The sequence below is a fragment of the Protomyctophum bolini genome, assembly GCF_963924005.1.
Source record: "Protomyctophum bolini genome assembly, chromosome: 10".
In the NCBI taxonomy this organism is placed as follows: Eukaryota; Metazoa; Chordata; class Actinopteri; order Myctophiformes; family Myctophidae; genus Protomyctophum; species Protomyctophum bolini.
Window position 1 is genome coordinate 41,706,887 of NC_137871.1, and position 14,076 is coordinate 41,720,962.

Genomic DNA, 14,076 nt, shown 5'->3' on the forward strand with positions numbered 1-14,076 from the left:
TGTGTCGTTACTGCTTAGTAATAACATTACTAATATATAGACGTCAGACGTGATTTGCAAGGGGAGCAAGAATAACCTATATATTGCACTGTTCCTGTTCTGTGCCGTATGTAGGGGATGTAGCTCAGTGGTAGAGCGCATGCTTTGCATGTATGAGGCCCCGGGTTCAATCCCCGGCATCTCCACAATTGTTTTGTTTTTATTTCTTATTCTAATCTACGGTAACAATATATAACAGGCTAAAAGGACCTTTAATAAATTAGGGGGGGAACCATAGCTATGGACCAGAGCTACATACAGCCTACAGTTAGCCTAACAGTATATTTAAATTAAATATCCTTCACACCTGGCCTGCCAAACGAAGCACACTTTCCGACAATGTGCAGCATGATTCGTTTTAATCGCAGTAGAGCTTGCTGTTATGAAGGTGACCTAAAGTCCTAAGACATTTTAGAGTTTAGTTTTAGGGGTGGGTTAATAATAACCAAGCCCTAATGAAAAAGACTTGTTCCCTGACCGGGAATCGAACCCGGGCCGCGGCGGTGAGAACGCCGAATCCTAACCACTAGACCACCAAGGACAGATACAAGACATAAGCATGGGTGTCCCTCTGAAAACTAATAACCCAGACTCAAATCACGATTCGGTCTGGTTTATTAGCCAGGCTAGAACTTCCTCAGGACCCCACTTTGGGAACCACTGTCCACTGATATAGAAGGCCGCCCTACATTGTGGGTTGTATGTGTGACATAACATAATAAACACACTGAACGTTTGCTTCTATAGCGAAACGTGCAGAAATCTTGTTTATTTTACATCTGACCAAACGGTTGATTATGAAATTCCAGAATTTAAAAAATCGCTTCAGATTAAATGACGAGTGCTCGGCTGTCTAATGTCTATGGGCCACATAACAACATTGGCTTGATAGTTGATACTTTAGTGTCTTGGTTTGATAGTCGAGACAATGCACTGACGTGTTTTCACCAGGTTTTCACTCAGGATTCAGGAATGAGTGCAGTCCACTAGGGGGCACTGTCACACAGGAGAAACAACACACAGTATTACCGGTATGTGTAGAGCAGATTAGGCCAGTCAATCTAAACTATTTGACCCAAAAGAAAATTAAATAGTAATCGTTTAAGGTTTTTTATGATCCTTAGGGTCATCCAAATAACATTATAAAAAATGACAATTAACGATGTAATTGTGTGGGGGTTTTCTTTGCATCGAACATTAAGAATATAATTTATATTTCTGTTTGGCTTTTAGGCTTCGTAATCATAAATAGCACAAGGCACATATATGACAAACAACTTGAATATAATGAAGAAATTACTGACAAATGTAATAATTAATTACTTGTGTAAAAATAGCATGTCACGTGATGTGTTGTAAGCTGCTGCTGATCACCTATGTTTGCTATATTTTGGAAAATGTTTGTAAATTTTACAACATGGAAACGATTGACGATTCTGCAAGAATAATTGTTATCTCAAAATAGTTGCAATTAGACGATAACTTAATAATTGTGACAGGCCGAATGATGGGTGATGATTGATAACGGGAGTGGACGCAAACATAGACTCGCTCACTTTGTTGTGTGTGTTTAAACAATATTTATCATAATCTGTACACAATAACAAAAAACATCAGTGTAAAATGAGTCAACTCATCTTAATAATATCTGTACATAATAATAGATTTGGTGTGTAGATGGAAAAAAGTATAAAATTGTAATTAAGTTTCATTAAGACTAAGCAGTTTAACAGAGGTTGGTCTTTGTTCGATTCATAACACAAAGCAACAAACAATACAGTGATAAATGTAACAGAGGAATAAAAAAGAAAAAACCTTATTATATTTAAAAAATAAATAGACACTAGCTCAAGCTGTGAACTTGTAGATCTGCTATTTTCACTACTTTCACTACTACACTCACGCTTGTATTATGATTGATGAAGTATGGCAATACATGTTTGGATTCGTTTTCCCCCAAAATAGAGACACCAGGGTCAATGTGATACATTGTGATATTACCAAACATAAACATCAAACATATCAATCAGCATTTCCATCAATATAAAATGCAGGTGTTGTTTAATACAGTCTGACTACTAGATGAAGGGATAATAAAACAAAATATTCTCCACTGTCCATTAAAAAGAATCTTTCTATGGCAGTCAGAACTTTATTTTATTGCATTCTGACTTACCCCCCCAAAACCTCAATCATCATAATTGTGGCCATAATAATATAAACATTTCTCTGACGCAGTTTTAGCACCAACATACGTCTCAGCTGCGACAGAGCAAAAACTATGACGAAAAATGTGCTGTTGTTGGGGCGAAAACTTGTACAGTACATGTCCCAAAACCTTTACATTTTTTTTAATCGTTTTAAGTACCCATTCTGACCTGAGATCAGATTCGTACGAGGTTTCCACTGGACACACACTGGTCTGATTAACCCATTCTGACCTGAGATCAGATTCTAAAAATGTCAGTCGTTCTTCGATTTTTCAAAAAATAGCAGACCTACAAGCTCGTAGCGCGCCACTCGGTGGCGCGCTATGAGCTTGTAGATCTGCTATTTTTCAATAGCTAAAGCATAACATGATGCTAACACCAGAATGGGTTCCCGTTCAGAATGGGTTAATCGTTTTAAAAAACACAATGCACAATAGTGAAAATAGCCGATCTACAAGCTCACAACGTGTCGCCATGAATGATGCGACACGATGTAAGCTTGTAGATCTGCCATTTGCACTAGAGAGCTCTTGTGAGACGGAGGCGTTCATTTACAAAAAAAATATATGTATAAAACATTGAAAAATATGGAGATACAGTACAAGGTTTCTCCCCCGACGACAACAACACAATTAGGAACAAAGCGACGTGGACCAGACGTGCTTAACCCATTCTGACCTGAGATCAGATTCATACGAGGTTTCCACTGTACACACACTGGTCTGATGAACCCATTCTGACCTGAGATCAGATTTTGAAAAAATGTCAGTCGTTCTTCGATTTTTCAAAAATAGCAGACCTACAAGCTCGTAGCGCGCCACTCGGTGGCGCGCTACGAGCTTGTAGATCTGCTATTTTTCAATAGCTAAAGCATGACATGATGCTAAACACCAAAACGGGTTCCCGGTCAGAATGGGTTAATAACGTTAACATCTGACCCTAGTCTTGTGGAATTATGTAATTAAGTTAATTAAGGTGATGAAGCCAATTAAAGAGGACATTAAGCTGACTACATTTCCAGTCTTTGTTCTGAGTCTCTTCCTCCCGGTGGGAGTGTGGGAAAGGAGACAAACCCCAGAATGACATGAGTAACAAAGCATGATCATTAGTGTTGATTTCGTCGACTTAAAACTATGACGAACTATGTCCGTCGACTACCTTTTTCCACTGACGAAAACTAAAACTAACAAATAAGCTATGATGACTAAAACTATGACTAAAATACAATTTGTGGATCGGCTATTTTCGGCCAACCAAGTGTAAAATGAGGCCATCAATGCCCGGCAAAATAATTTTCCGTCAACAAAATCAACTGTAGATTTTGTCAACTACGATATTGATTTAGTTATTATATTTAGTCGACTAAAACTAGACTACGGGTAAGACATTTCAGATGACAAAACATATTGCTGTCAAAATCAACACTGATGATCATGAAAACTAGACACACTATAGACAGAAAGAGGCACAGAGATTCACAGTACAAAAAAATAATAAACATAATTCAGGAAATGAGATGGTGCGTAACCAAGGCCCCAGTGAGGCTGTCCAGTGTTGAAGCACTCTGCCCTAGTGGTAGGAGTGTGAACTGCAGGGGGACCCGTGGAATCATGACCAGGAAACCCCGTGCAGCTGGGCTTTAACATTCAAGTGTGGGACGCCCGGGTATCAAACCCGGATCTCTAGCGTGGAAAGCCAACATCTTAACCACTAGCCTAAATGGCCGGCCCGGGGCAGATATTGGACTTTTTTGGTCATCAGGCAACAAACTACAAATGGAACAAACTTGTAGTTAACAGAACAACTGATAAATAAAGAAAATACAATGAAAATAACTAACTGAAACAGTTCCGTGTGTTTACAAACTACATGAACTGTAATCATAATAAGAGAACATCTTTGTCAAATTCATTAGAAAAAAAAGAATAGCATTAATTCACCCTTAATTAGCAGCTTTTACTATTTGCAAGCCAAGCACCCCCCCCCCCCCCCCCACCCCCAAACAAACAATACAAACAACAAGCACCCCCCCCCCCACACACACACACACAAACAAACAAACAATTAAAAGGCATATATACTACTCGGAATATTCTAAAGCGGTGACTTAGTGGTAACAACATAAGTTATGTCAATAAAAGAATACATAAAAAGTGTGAGGCCTGATCTAATCAACATCACACACTCTCAATGCTGTGGGTATACCAACATTATTATAATTTCATTAACTAAAACTAACAAAATGGCGGTGGTAAAAAATAAAATAAAAACGAACTTTTTTAGTTAAATGAAATAACTTTCTTTTTAAATAAGGAAAAACACTTTAGCCCAACCTGAAGTAGTTCTCACACTTCCAAGATTTCTCAAAAACAGTGTTCCAAAATAGTAGATGTACAAGTTTACAGGGCGTCACAAAGTGATGCACTGTGAGCTTGTGTATCTGATATCTTTTGGATAGCCAAGGCTAAAATAAAATAAAAGGTTAATCGGTAAAAAACTAATCATGACTAAACTCACACAGAGCGTTAATTGCCAAAGTAAAAGTTCTTACCACAGTACCACAATTTTAAGACATGCTGCGTCCGTCCACAGAACAAAGTGGATGTTAGTGGATACAACATGGATGCATAAGGGTTTAGCTATACAGTGGATGTTAGTGGATACAACATGGATGCATAAGGGTTTAGCTTTACAGTGGATGTTAGTGGATACAACATGGATGCATAAGGGTTTAGCTTTACAGTGGATGTTAGTGGATACAACATGGATGCATAAGGGTTTAGCTATACAGTGGATGTTAGTGGATAGTACAACATGGATGCATAAGGGTTTAGCTTTACAGTGGATGTTAGTGGATACAACATGGATGCATAAGGGTTTAGCTTTACAGTGGATGTTAGTGGATACAACATGGATGCATAAGGGTTTAGCTTTACAGTGGATGTTAGTGGATACAACATGGATGCATAAGGGTTTAGCTTTACAGTGGATGTTAGTGGATACAACATGGATGCATAAGGCTTTAGCTTTACAGTGGATGTTAGTGGATACAACATGGATGCATAAGGGTTTAGCTTTACAGTGGTTGTTAGTGGATACAACATGGATGCATAAGGCTTTAGCTTTACAGTGGATGTTAGTGGACACAACATGGATGCATAAGGGTTTAGCTTTACAGTGGATGTTAGTGGATACAACATGGATGCATAAGTTTAGCTTTACAGTGGATGTTAGTGGATACAACATGGCTGCATAAGGGTTTAGCTTTACATCGCTACAACCATTCATGCTATACCAGTAAGACACGCAAACGCGGGAAGCGAACGCAGCTCGTACATATTTGTTTTTTTTAAAGATTTATATAAGCCTTTATAAGGAGTCCCCAAAGCAGCTCCATATATGGGCACAAGTTGGACCACGCCATCACACGCCAGTCATGTCACCATGACTCAGCCATAACCATATAAGGAGTCCCCAAAGCAGCTCCATATATGGGCACAAAAGTGTGACACACAGACAGACAGACATGATCTGCTAGGTCTCATAGTAAGTGCTCACTGAATTCGCAATCAACACAAAGTTGCTAAGCTTATATAGTATATACAGTTTATTTGACCCCCTGCTGATTTTGTAAATTTTTCCCTAATACAAAGAAATGAGAGCTGTCTATAATTTTTATGGTACTTGTATTTTAACAGATAAGAGAGACAGAATATCAACAAAAAAGTCCAGAAAAAAACATTATATAAAAGGTTATAAATTAAATTCCATTTTAACAGGTGAAATAAGTATTTGATCCCCAAGCACATCATGACTTAATACTTGTTGGAGAAACCCTTGTTGGCGAAAAGCACAGAAGTCAGACGTTTCTTGTAGTTGGTCACCAGGTTTGCACACATTACACCTCAGGAGGAACTTTGGTCCACTCCTTTTTACAGATCCTCTCCAGATCCTGAGGGTTTCGAGGCTGTCGCTTGGCAACTCGAAGCTTTCAGCTCCCTCCACAGACTCTCTATGCTATGGGATTAAGGTCTGGAGACTGGCTAGGCCACTCCACTCCACTCCACTCCTTTGTTCCTTTCTATGGGATTAAGGTCTGGAGACTGGCTATAGGCCACTCCACTCCACTCCTTTGTTACCTTGGTCGTATGTTTTGGGTCGTTGTCATGCTGGAAGACCCAGCCATGAATGACCCATCTTCTTCAGTGCTCTGGTTGAGGGAAGGAGGTTCTTGTCTCGAACCCATGACCTTGTGGTCCAGAGGCCAGAGCTCTACCCAGATAACCTGACGCTGCCAGATGGGGGCGGTATTGGGTAACTATGTTCCCCAACACAGGGATCTCTCAGGGAGTTCAGCTAACACCGATCCGTTCCGTACCGAACCAATCAGCGTGAGCTAAGGGCGGGATATGTGCGAAACCGGATGTGAAGTTATATAGACACGTCAATATGATTGGTTGTGTTTGCACGCCCACACAGTGATAGACAGACGGTCCCATCCAATCATCTACCAAGTATCTTGAAAAAAAGGAACAGCCCCGTCATCGAATTTGCTTCCGAGATCCCAGATCCCAATAAGCTGTGAAACAAATTTGTGTAGCAAGCTTCTTGGATCTGGCAGCGTCAGGTTACTAGCCAGACATGAACAGCGTTAATTTATTAAAAAAAAATTAGAATCCCTATCAGTTAGGGATCCTTTTGTCAAAAAAAGAAAACAAAAATGGTGGTGGGTGGTCTTTCTTCTTTCTTCTTCAGCTGGTGCCGCTGCAGAAGGAGCAGTGCAGGCCTCCCGTCAGGTCGCTGACCGCGCCCTCCCTCACCAGGTCGCTCAGCAGCGCCCTCTCCCTGTCCACGTCGTGCATGGTCTGCCCCAGCATGGCCGCCATGGGCTGCCGGTCGTAGTAGTGCAGCGGCGCCCCCTGCTGGCTGAGGTTGTAGCCGAAGCCTGCCAGGCTGACCTCGTCGCACAGCAGGCTGGCCAGGCTGAGCGCCGTGGCGCCCAGCGTGGGCACGTTCTGCAGAGAGGAAAGTAACGGAGTACTTTTACTTAACCCAGCGTGGGCACGTTCTGCAGAGAGGAAAGTAACGGAGTACTTTTACTTAACCCATTTAGGCCTGACGTCGAAATAAAATAAAATGTTACCTGGTCCCAGCCCCACAGGCGGAACTTGGGTGGGGGGAACTGTAGCAGGTCCACGGACGTCTCCCTGATCACCTCCAGGTTCAGAATGCGGATCTTCTTGGGATGCAGCGGGAGATGCTCTGGAACCTTCTGCCAGAAGAAGAGCCAGTCCCACAGGGGCTGAGAGAGAGAGACGGACAGACAGACAGAACATTAGAGCCAGTCCCACAGGGGCTGAGAGAGAGAGACAGACAGACAGACAGACAGACAGACCATTAGAGCCAGTCCCACAGGGGCTGAGAGACAGACAGACGGACAGACAGACCATTAGAGCCAGTCCCATTGGCCAAATTGTCAAATAATATCAAATCAAATCAAATCACCTTTATTTATAAAGCACACAAGTGCTGTACAGACATTTCATCAACATGAACGACAGATAGTGAGAACACAGCAAAAAGACAATTACAGACAATAGAAGCACAATATACTGGTTTAAAAACAAGGTCACGGGCAAATCAAATGATTGGGAGTAAAACAGGGTTTTAAGTCTGGATTTAAGAACGTCAATGGAGGGGGAGGTTCTGATTGAGTAGGGGATGGTGTTCCACAGCCTAAGGGCTGCAACCCAGAAGGCCCGGTCGCCTCTAAGCCTCAACTCGGGACACTCAAGGTCTGTGGATCTGAATATAAGGGAGACAAATTGTGAAATAGCCGATCTACAATGCCTCGCGAAGGCGTTATGAGCTTGTAGATTAGCTATTTTCACAATATATATATCTGTGGAACCGAGTTAAACTAAATTGAACATTCCAACATTCCAGGGTGGAAACTTTAATTGCCTCTGGGTTATTTAATCCATTACATTATAGCGCCCAGTCGATTTATAAACAGGGACCACTTTTACCGACGGACCGGATGTTGTTCCGGATGTGGCTGTATAGCAGCTAGATGTGGCCAAACCACTCTAGAGCCGATCGACAGCAACGGGAGGACATCTATCGCGACTAGCAACAGCGGAGGGCCGTCTAACACAGGATGTTTTTTTATTATAATTAGACGGGATGATTGATGTAGAGATTTAGAGTTATTGACGTTTCCGTTGTCGTCGGCTAAACAGGGGAGGAACCTTTTCGATGACGTCTCACTGTTGTTGCGCAACATCGAGGATTGCACAACAGGCGCTCCTCCCAGGCCGTGGAGCGATGATGCGATCCGTTTTCACATCAATAAACTTCGTCTTTTGGATCAAACTTCGTCTTGGGCGTCGGGCGTTACTAATAGAAAGGACAAAGAACTTCGTCCTGGGCGATGGGGGTGTTCAAATATTATTGTGGGGGGTGGGGGGCGGGCCCAGGGCTTACTTACTGGCCTACTTAACCCATTTTGGTTTTAGCATTATGTTATGCTTTAGCTATTTTTGAGAAATCGAAGCACGACTGACATAGAAACAATAGCTTTTTCAGAAAACTGTCAGGATGTAGAAGACATTTTCTTAAATCTGATCTCAGGTCAGAATGGGTTAATACACCTACAGCGCTTAGCAGGTCACACAATGGACCATTGATCCTGCGGACAAGCTGCTGCAGGTCGAGCTCAGGACCAGTAAGAGGAGCAGAGGGTGATGGTGCTTTTTGCGGCTGCCTGCGGGCCCCAAACTCTGGAACAAGCTGCCCCTCCATATTAGATCTGCCGAGTCAACTGGGGCTTTTAAATCCCTCCTCAAAACTCATCTGTTCTCCCTCGCCTTTAACCCATTCTGAACGGGAACCCATTCTGGTGTCAGCATCATGTTATGCTTTAGCTATTGAAAAATAGCAGATCTACAAGCTCATAGCGCGCCACCGAGTGGCGCGCTACGAGCTTGTAGGTCTGCTATTTTTGAAAAATCGAAGAACGACTGACATTTTTTAGAATCTGATCTCAGGTCAGAATGGGTTATAATCAGACCAGTGTGTGTCCAGTGGAAACCTCGTATGAATCTGATCTCAGGTCAGAATGGGTTAACTGCACCTGATTTACCTGTATATTGATTTCCTGCTCTGTGCTATTGTATGCTCTGTTTTATATTTCATTGTCTCTTTTCATTGTTTTATATTTCTATGCTCTACTGTCTTGTTTTTACTCTGTTCTGCACTTTGGTCAGCTTTGGCTGTGTGAAGGTGCTATACAAATAAAGTTTGATTTGATTTGATTTGACGATTGATCCAGACAGTCCTCCAGCCAGGGTTGTCCCTTTGGCTACAGGAAGACAATATCACATTTGTCATGAAACAAAGGCTCATGTATCTGCTGTCTAGCAGCTGTGACTCCTTGCATTCCTGGCCCTATCTGAACACATATCAAATTAGGCCCTGTGCTGACCAATCAGATTGCTTCCTCCAAACGACCTGTTGTAGAATCTGGCTCCACACATACAGAGCCTGCGTTTAACCCATTAAGACCCAGCATGTCACTGGAGCCTAGATAATTGTATGGAGTGTGTGTGTGAGTGCTATGCAATTATTAGTATTATTACAGAGTCAAGAAGATAGCAACACACAACACAGTCACGCACGCAAGCGCACACTCACACACACACACACACACACACACACACACACACACACACACACACACACACACACACACACACACACACAGGGAGCCGCATGTACTCCACTCACCACAGCGTGTCTCTTGACGATGGCAGAGATCCAGCTGAGGTCCACGGCCTTGTAGACCACGGCCACGAACAGGGCGCGGGGGTCCGTGTCGGGCCACTGGTGGGGCGTGCCCTCTGGGTAACTCATCCTGATGCTGGTCCTGTTGCCCACGTCCAGGCTGAACTCCCCCAGAGGACCACTGTTCAACCTGGGGAAACAGTGGCCAGACAGTGGCCTTGTGGTTAGAGTGTCCGCCCTGAGACTGGGAGGTCGGGGTTCGATCCCCGGCCGGGTCATACCAAAGACTGTAAAAATGGGACCCAATGCCTCCCTGTTTGGCACTCAGCATCAAAGGGTTGGATTGGGGGGTCAAATCTACTAATCAAATGATTCCCGAGCGTGGCACGGCTGCAGCTCACCGCTCCAAGAGATGGGTCAAGCGGAGAACAAATTTCACTGCGCTAACGAGTGTGACAAATCGTATGACTTTGAGTGAACCCATGATTCAGGAGACTGAGTGTCACTGTACTTGGTGCGTTCTGTTTCGACTTATACACCAAATGTCTTCACAAAATAAAAAGCAGATATAGCCTACAAGCACACAACAACGCTGAGCCTGTAGACCTGCTATTTTTATGGTGAATATTCCACCAGAATAGGGATGCCGTGGTTCAAGTGTGTAAAGTTATTTTCAATGTGTCCTAATGAACCATTTAGGCCTGACATCGACATTTTAAAAATGACTTCTAAATCATGACAGTTTTCTGAAATACCTCATGTTTCTATTATGCCAGTGGTGCTCAATATTTCATGTCAAGGACCCCAAAAACTGTACTTGGCCGCCGACCCCCATCTGCAAATATGGTGTTCGAAGGACCTCCCAGAAGCATTCGCTCTGAAAGAATATATATTCAAAGATTTGCGCCACATTTTCACGATTCTTATAATATTCTTAAAATAGCAGACCTACAAGCTAGTGTCACGCTATGAGTTATTTTTCAATAGCTAAATAGTATAACATAGTGCTTAAAACAGCAAAAGTGAACAGTGAGGACGAGCATCTCTTTTGGACGTTTTTCTTTTTTACTTATTTTTTATCCCACGATTTTGTAACCCATTTTTCACCCCTGTGTCAATTATCTAATGTGATCCTAGGCTCTACACACCCTCCACCAACCTAGTCCCCATATATGGGGGACAAGGGGAGAGCAACGGACTTGAACTCATGCTTCCTTCATGCCTGAGTGTCCAAGTTGCTCCTTTACATCAGGGGGGGGTTTCCCTGGTTGGACGTAGCGCGTGGAAGGAACACGTTATTAATTTCCACCCAGTTCCTTTCCCCTCCATCAGGCGCCCCGGCTGGCCAGGGGGAGGCAGTTTAGAGACCAGGATCACTGCATGTTTTTTGTGAGGGTACCTACCCTCGCCCCCAGCGCCCACCAGTGGGGATCGAACCCAGGACCTTCTAGCTGTGAGGCGACAGCACTATACCAACTGTGCCATCGTTGCCCCTCAATATTTCATCCTTTCCTTCCTTATCGTCCTCCCAATATGGGGATATTGATTAGTCCGTACTATAAGACGTCCCCAGACACCATGGGCTTCCTACGCGGGTCATTGTAAAGAGGTGTGGGGACGCGTTGGGCACAGAGAGTGTGAAGTGGTGAACTTTGAGCTGACCTGATGATGGTGTCGAAGCGGTCAATAAGTGGACCCAGCTCCAGGCCTCTCAGGATGCCTCCGTTCCCCATCACCACACAGCGCTGGCATTCCTGCTTCGTGTCCAGTGGAGGCGTGGGGTCAGAGTCTGGCAGCTGGACCAGGAATCAATCACAGAATAACGTATTATTAACAATAATTAACTTTACCTCATTGTTATCAGGATGTACTGTATGTATCTGTCAGATGTTTCAGATTCCATTCCGGTTTGCCTCGGTACACACTACACCAGTGGTTGCCAAAACAGAAGATTTTTAAGGCTCTAGCATTGATTCTCAACCCGTTTAATTAAGCAATATTACACGAGAGGGTGTGGGTTAACGTGATTATTGCCACGACAGGGATGCGGTCAGGAACGAGATGGAGTCGAGTTCCGCAAGCATCACTGAAGTGGCAATAATCACGTTAACCCACACCCTCGAGTGTAATATTGCTTAATTAAACGAGAGCAAACCGAGTTTGCTAGCGCTCTGGGAGAACAGAGCGGCTGAATTCTTTGTTTTGATTAGGTGGTGGTGTGTGGTGGTTTAACCACCGGCTAGAAGGCTGTTTCAACCAATCAGATTGCTTCCTCGAAACGACCTGTGGTAGAATTGCAGTTTAACATGCATTAGTCTACGGACACCCATTTAATGGCATTTCTATCTCTGAGACCTCCAATTTATATTGTAAAATCAATGTTAATTTAACTCTGAGAGTGTACAAATGGAACAAAATGGACCCGTTAGGGTCCATTATGGTTACAAGGGTCCATTTGGTTCCAAACTATCATTTAGCTGGGGACCCCCTGGAACTCCATCTAGGACCCCTGAGGGTCCCCGGACCCCACTTTGGGAACCACTGCACTACACAGGCTTTCCTATTGACAACAATTGGCTTTCAAGATGTTTTGCAGGAATGCTACACGCACCACTGGACCAATCACCACTGGACCAATCAGCACTGGACCAATCACCACTGGACCAATCACCACTGGACCAATCACCACTGGACCAATCACCACTGGACCAATCAGCACTGGACCAATCACCACTGGACCAATCACCACTGGACCAATCACCACTGGACCAATCAGCACTGGACCAATCACCACTGGACCAATCACCACTGGACCAATCACCACTGGACCAATCACCACTGGACCAATCAGCACTGGACCAATCACCACTGGACCAATCACCACTGGACCAATCACCACTGGACCAATCAGCACTGGACCAATCACCACTGGACCAATCACCACTGGACCAATCACCGGGACACTTTGCACACACACTAGAAGAACCTACACACACCAAAGATTTCAAACGGGCCAGCTATAGCGGCCACCATGAGGCAGGTATTAGCAAAACAGTTTTTGTTTCTACTCCTAGAGATTTTGCCCAAACTCATATGAGTATATATACATTATCTCTGTAGTTGTCTTGGGTTGTCACAAAGTATGTGTCAGAGTTCACAAATTGCCTTCCGATTTGGCTACGGAGTGATCTGTTTTTTGCCGTGGTCCGTTTTTTTTGCCCCAAATGCCACAAATCATGAACGCAGCAGCATCCAATTGGGGTGAAACTTTGTAGCCTGGAAACCAGACAAATCTGCTACAGAGGAAAAAAACAGTGGCGCTTTTTTTTTGGAAAGACAGTGACTTTGTTAATACTGTATGTTTCCTGTTCTCTATGACCAGTGTGAATGGCATGTGTTGCACTGTGAGGCAACGGGGGGACGTTTATGAAGGGGGGACCGGAAGGGGGGGGGGGAACCGGATGTTGTGATACTGTGTTGCAGTTGTGAAGTTGGTATGGCGCGGTGCCGACGATAAAGTTGTGCAGAGAAACGAATTGTTTTAATAATATTGTCGATATTACTCACCAGTTTCAGCAGGTCCTCCAGTTTGCGCCTCAGCCCTCTGAAGCCAAAAGGGGGCGGGTACAGGAAGAGGTGGTTGGGAAGGGGCGTGTCCTTGCTGGACAGGAAGGGCGTCGTCTCCAGGCTGGAGGCAGGAAGTCGCGCCAACAGGCTCCGCCTGGTGTAGCTGGGCTGACACTCTGCCTGCAGCACGCTGTGCACGTACGTGTGCACGAGCTGGAAACAGTAGTACACACACACACACAGGTCAATGCACGCTGTGCACGTACGTGTACTGTGCACGAGCAGTACAAAGGTCAATGCAATGCAGTGTCAGTCAGTGGTGTAAGCCAGTGGTTCTCAATCTGTGGGTCAGGAATATATGATGGAGCTCGAAAACCTGATACCCGAAAAAATGTTATAGTTTTAAAAAACGTGAGTCGTGGACAATATGTTGTAGGCATATTGATTTAGAGATGTTTCCTCAATGTGGACGTGG

At 43.9% G+C, this 14,076-nt stretch overlaps 1 protein-coding gene across 4 annotated transcripts in view; it reads right to left on the minus strand.

The window, feature by feature from the left end:
• Positions 1 to 5,881: 5,881 nt before the first annotated feature.
• The window catches only part of st3gal5 (ST3 beta-galactoside alpha-2,3-sialyltransferase 5), a 28,093-nt gene continuing 19,898 nt past the window's right edge, over positions 5,882 to 14,076 (minus strand). For all 4 annotated transcript variants that reach the window (XM_080773794.1, XM_080773795.1, XM_080773793.1 and 1 more), the window contains 5 exons: positions 13,602 to 13,814; positions 11,697 to 11,830; positions 10,038 to 10,224; positions 7,393 to 7,551; positions 5,882 to 7,264 (listed from right to left, as the gene is read on the minus strand). In XM_080773794.1, coding sequence (XP_080629920.1) covers positions 7,001 to 7,264; positions 7,393 to 7,551; positions 10,038 to 10,224; positions 11,697 to 11,830; positions 13,602 to 13,814 — 957 coding nt within the window. In that variant the 3' untranslated portion in view covers positions 5,882 to 7,000. The remainder of the gene's footprint in view (positions 7,265 to 7,392; positions 7,552 to 10,037; positions 10,225 to 11,696; positions 11,831 to 13,601; positions 13,815 to 14,076) is intronic.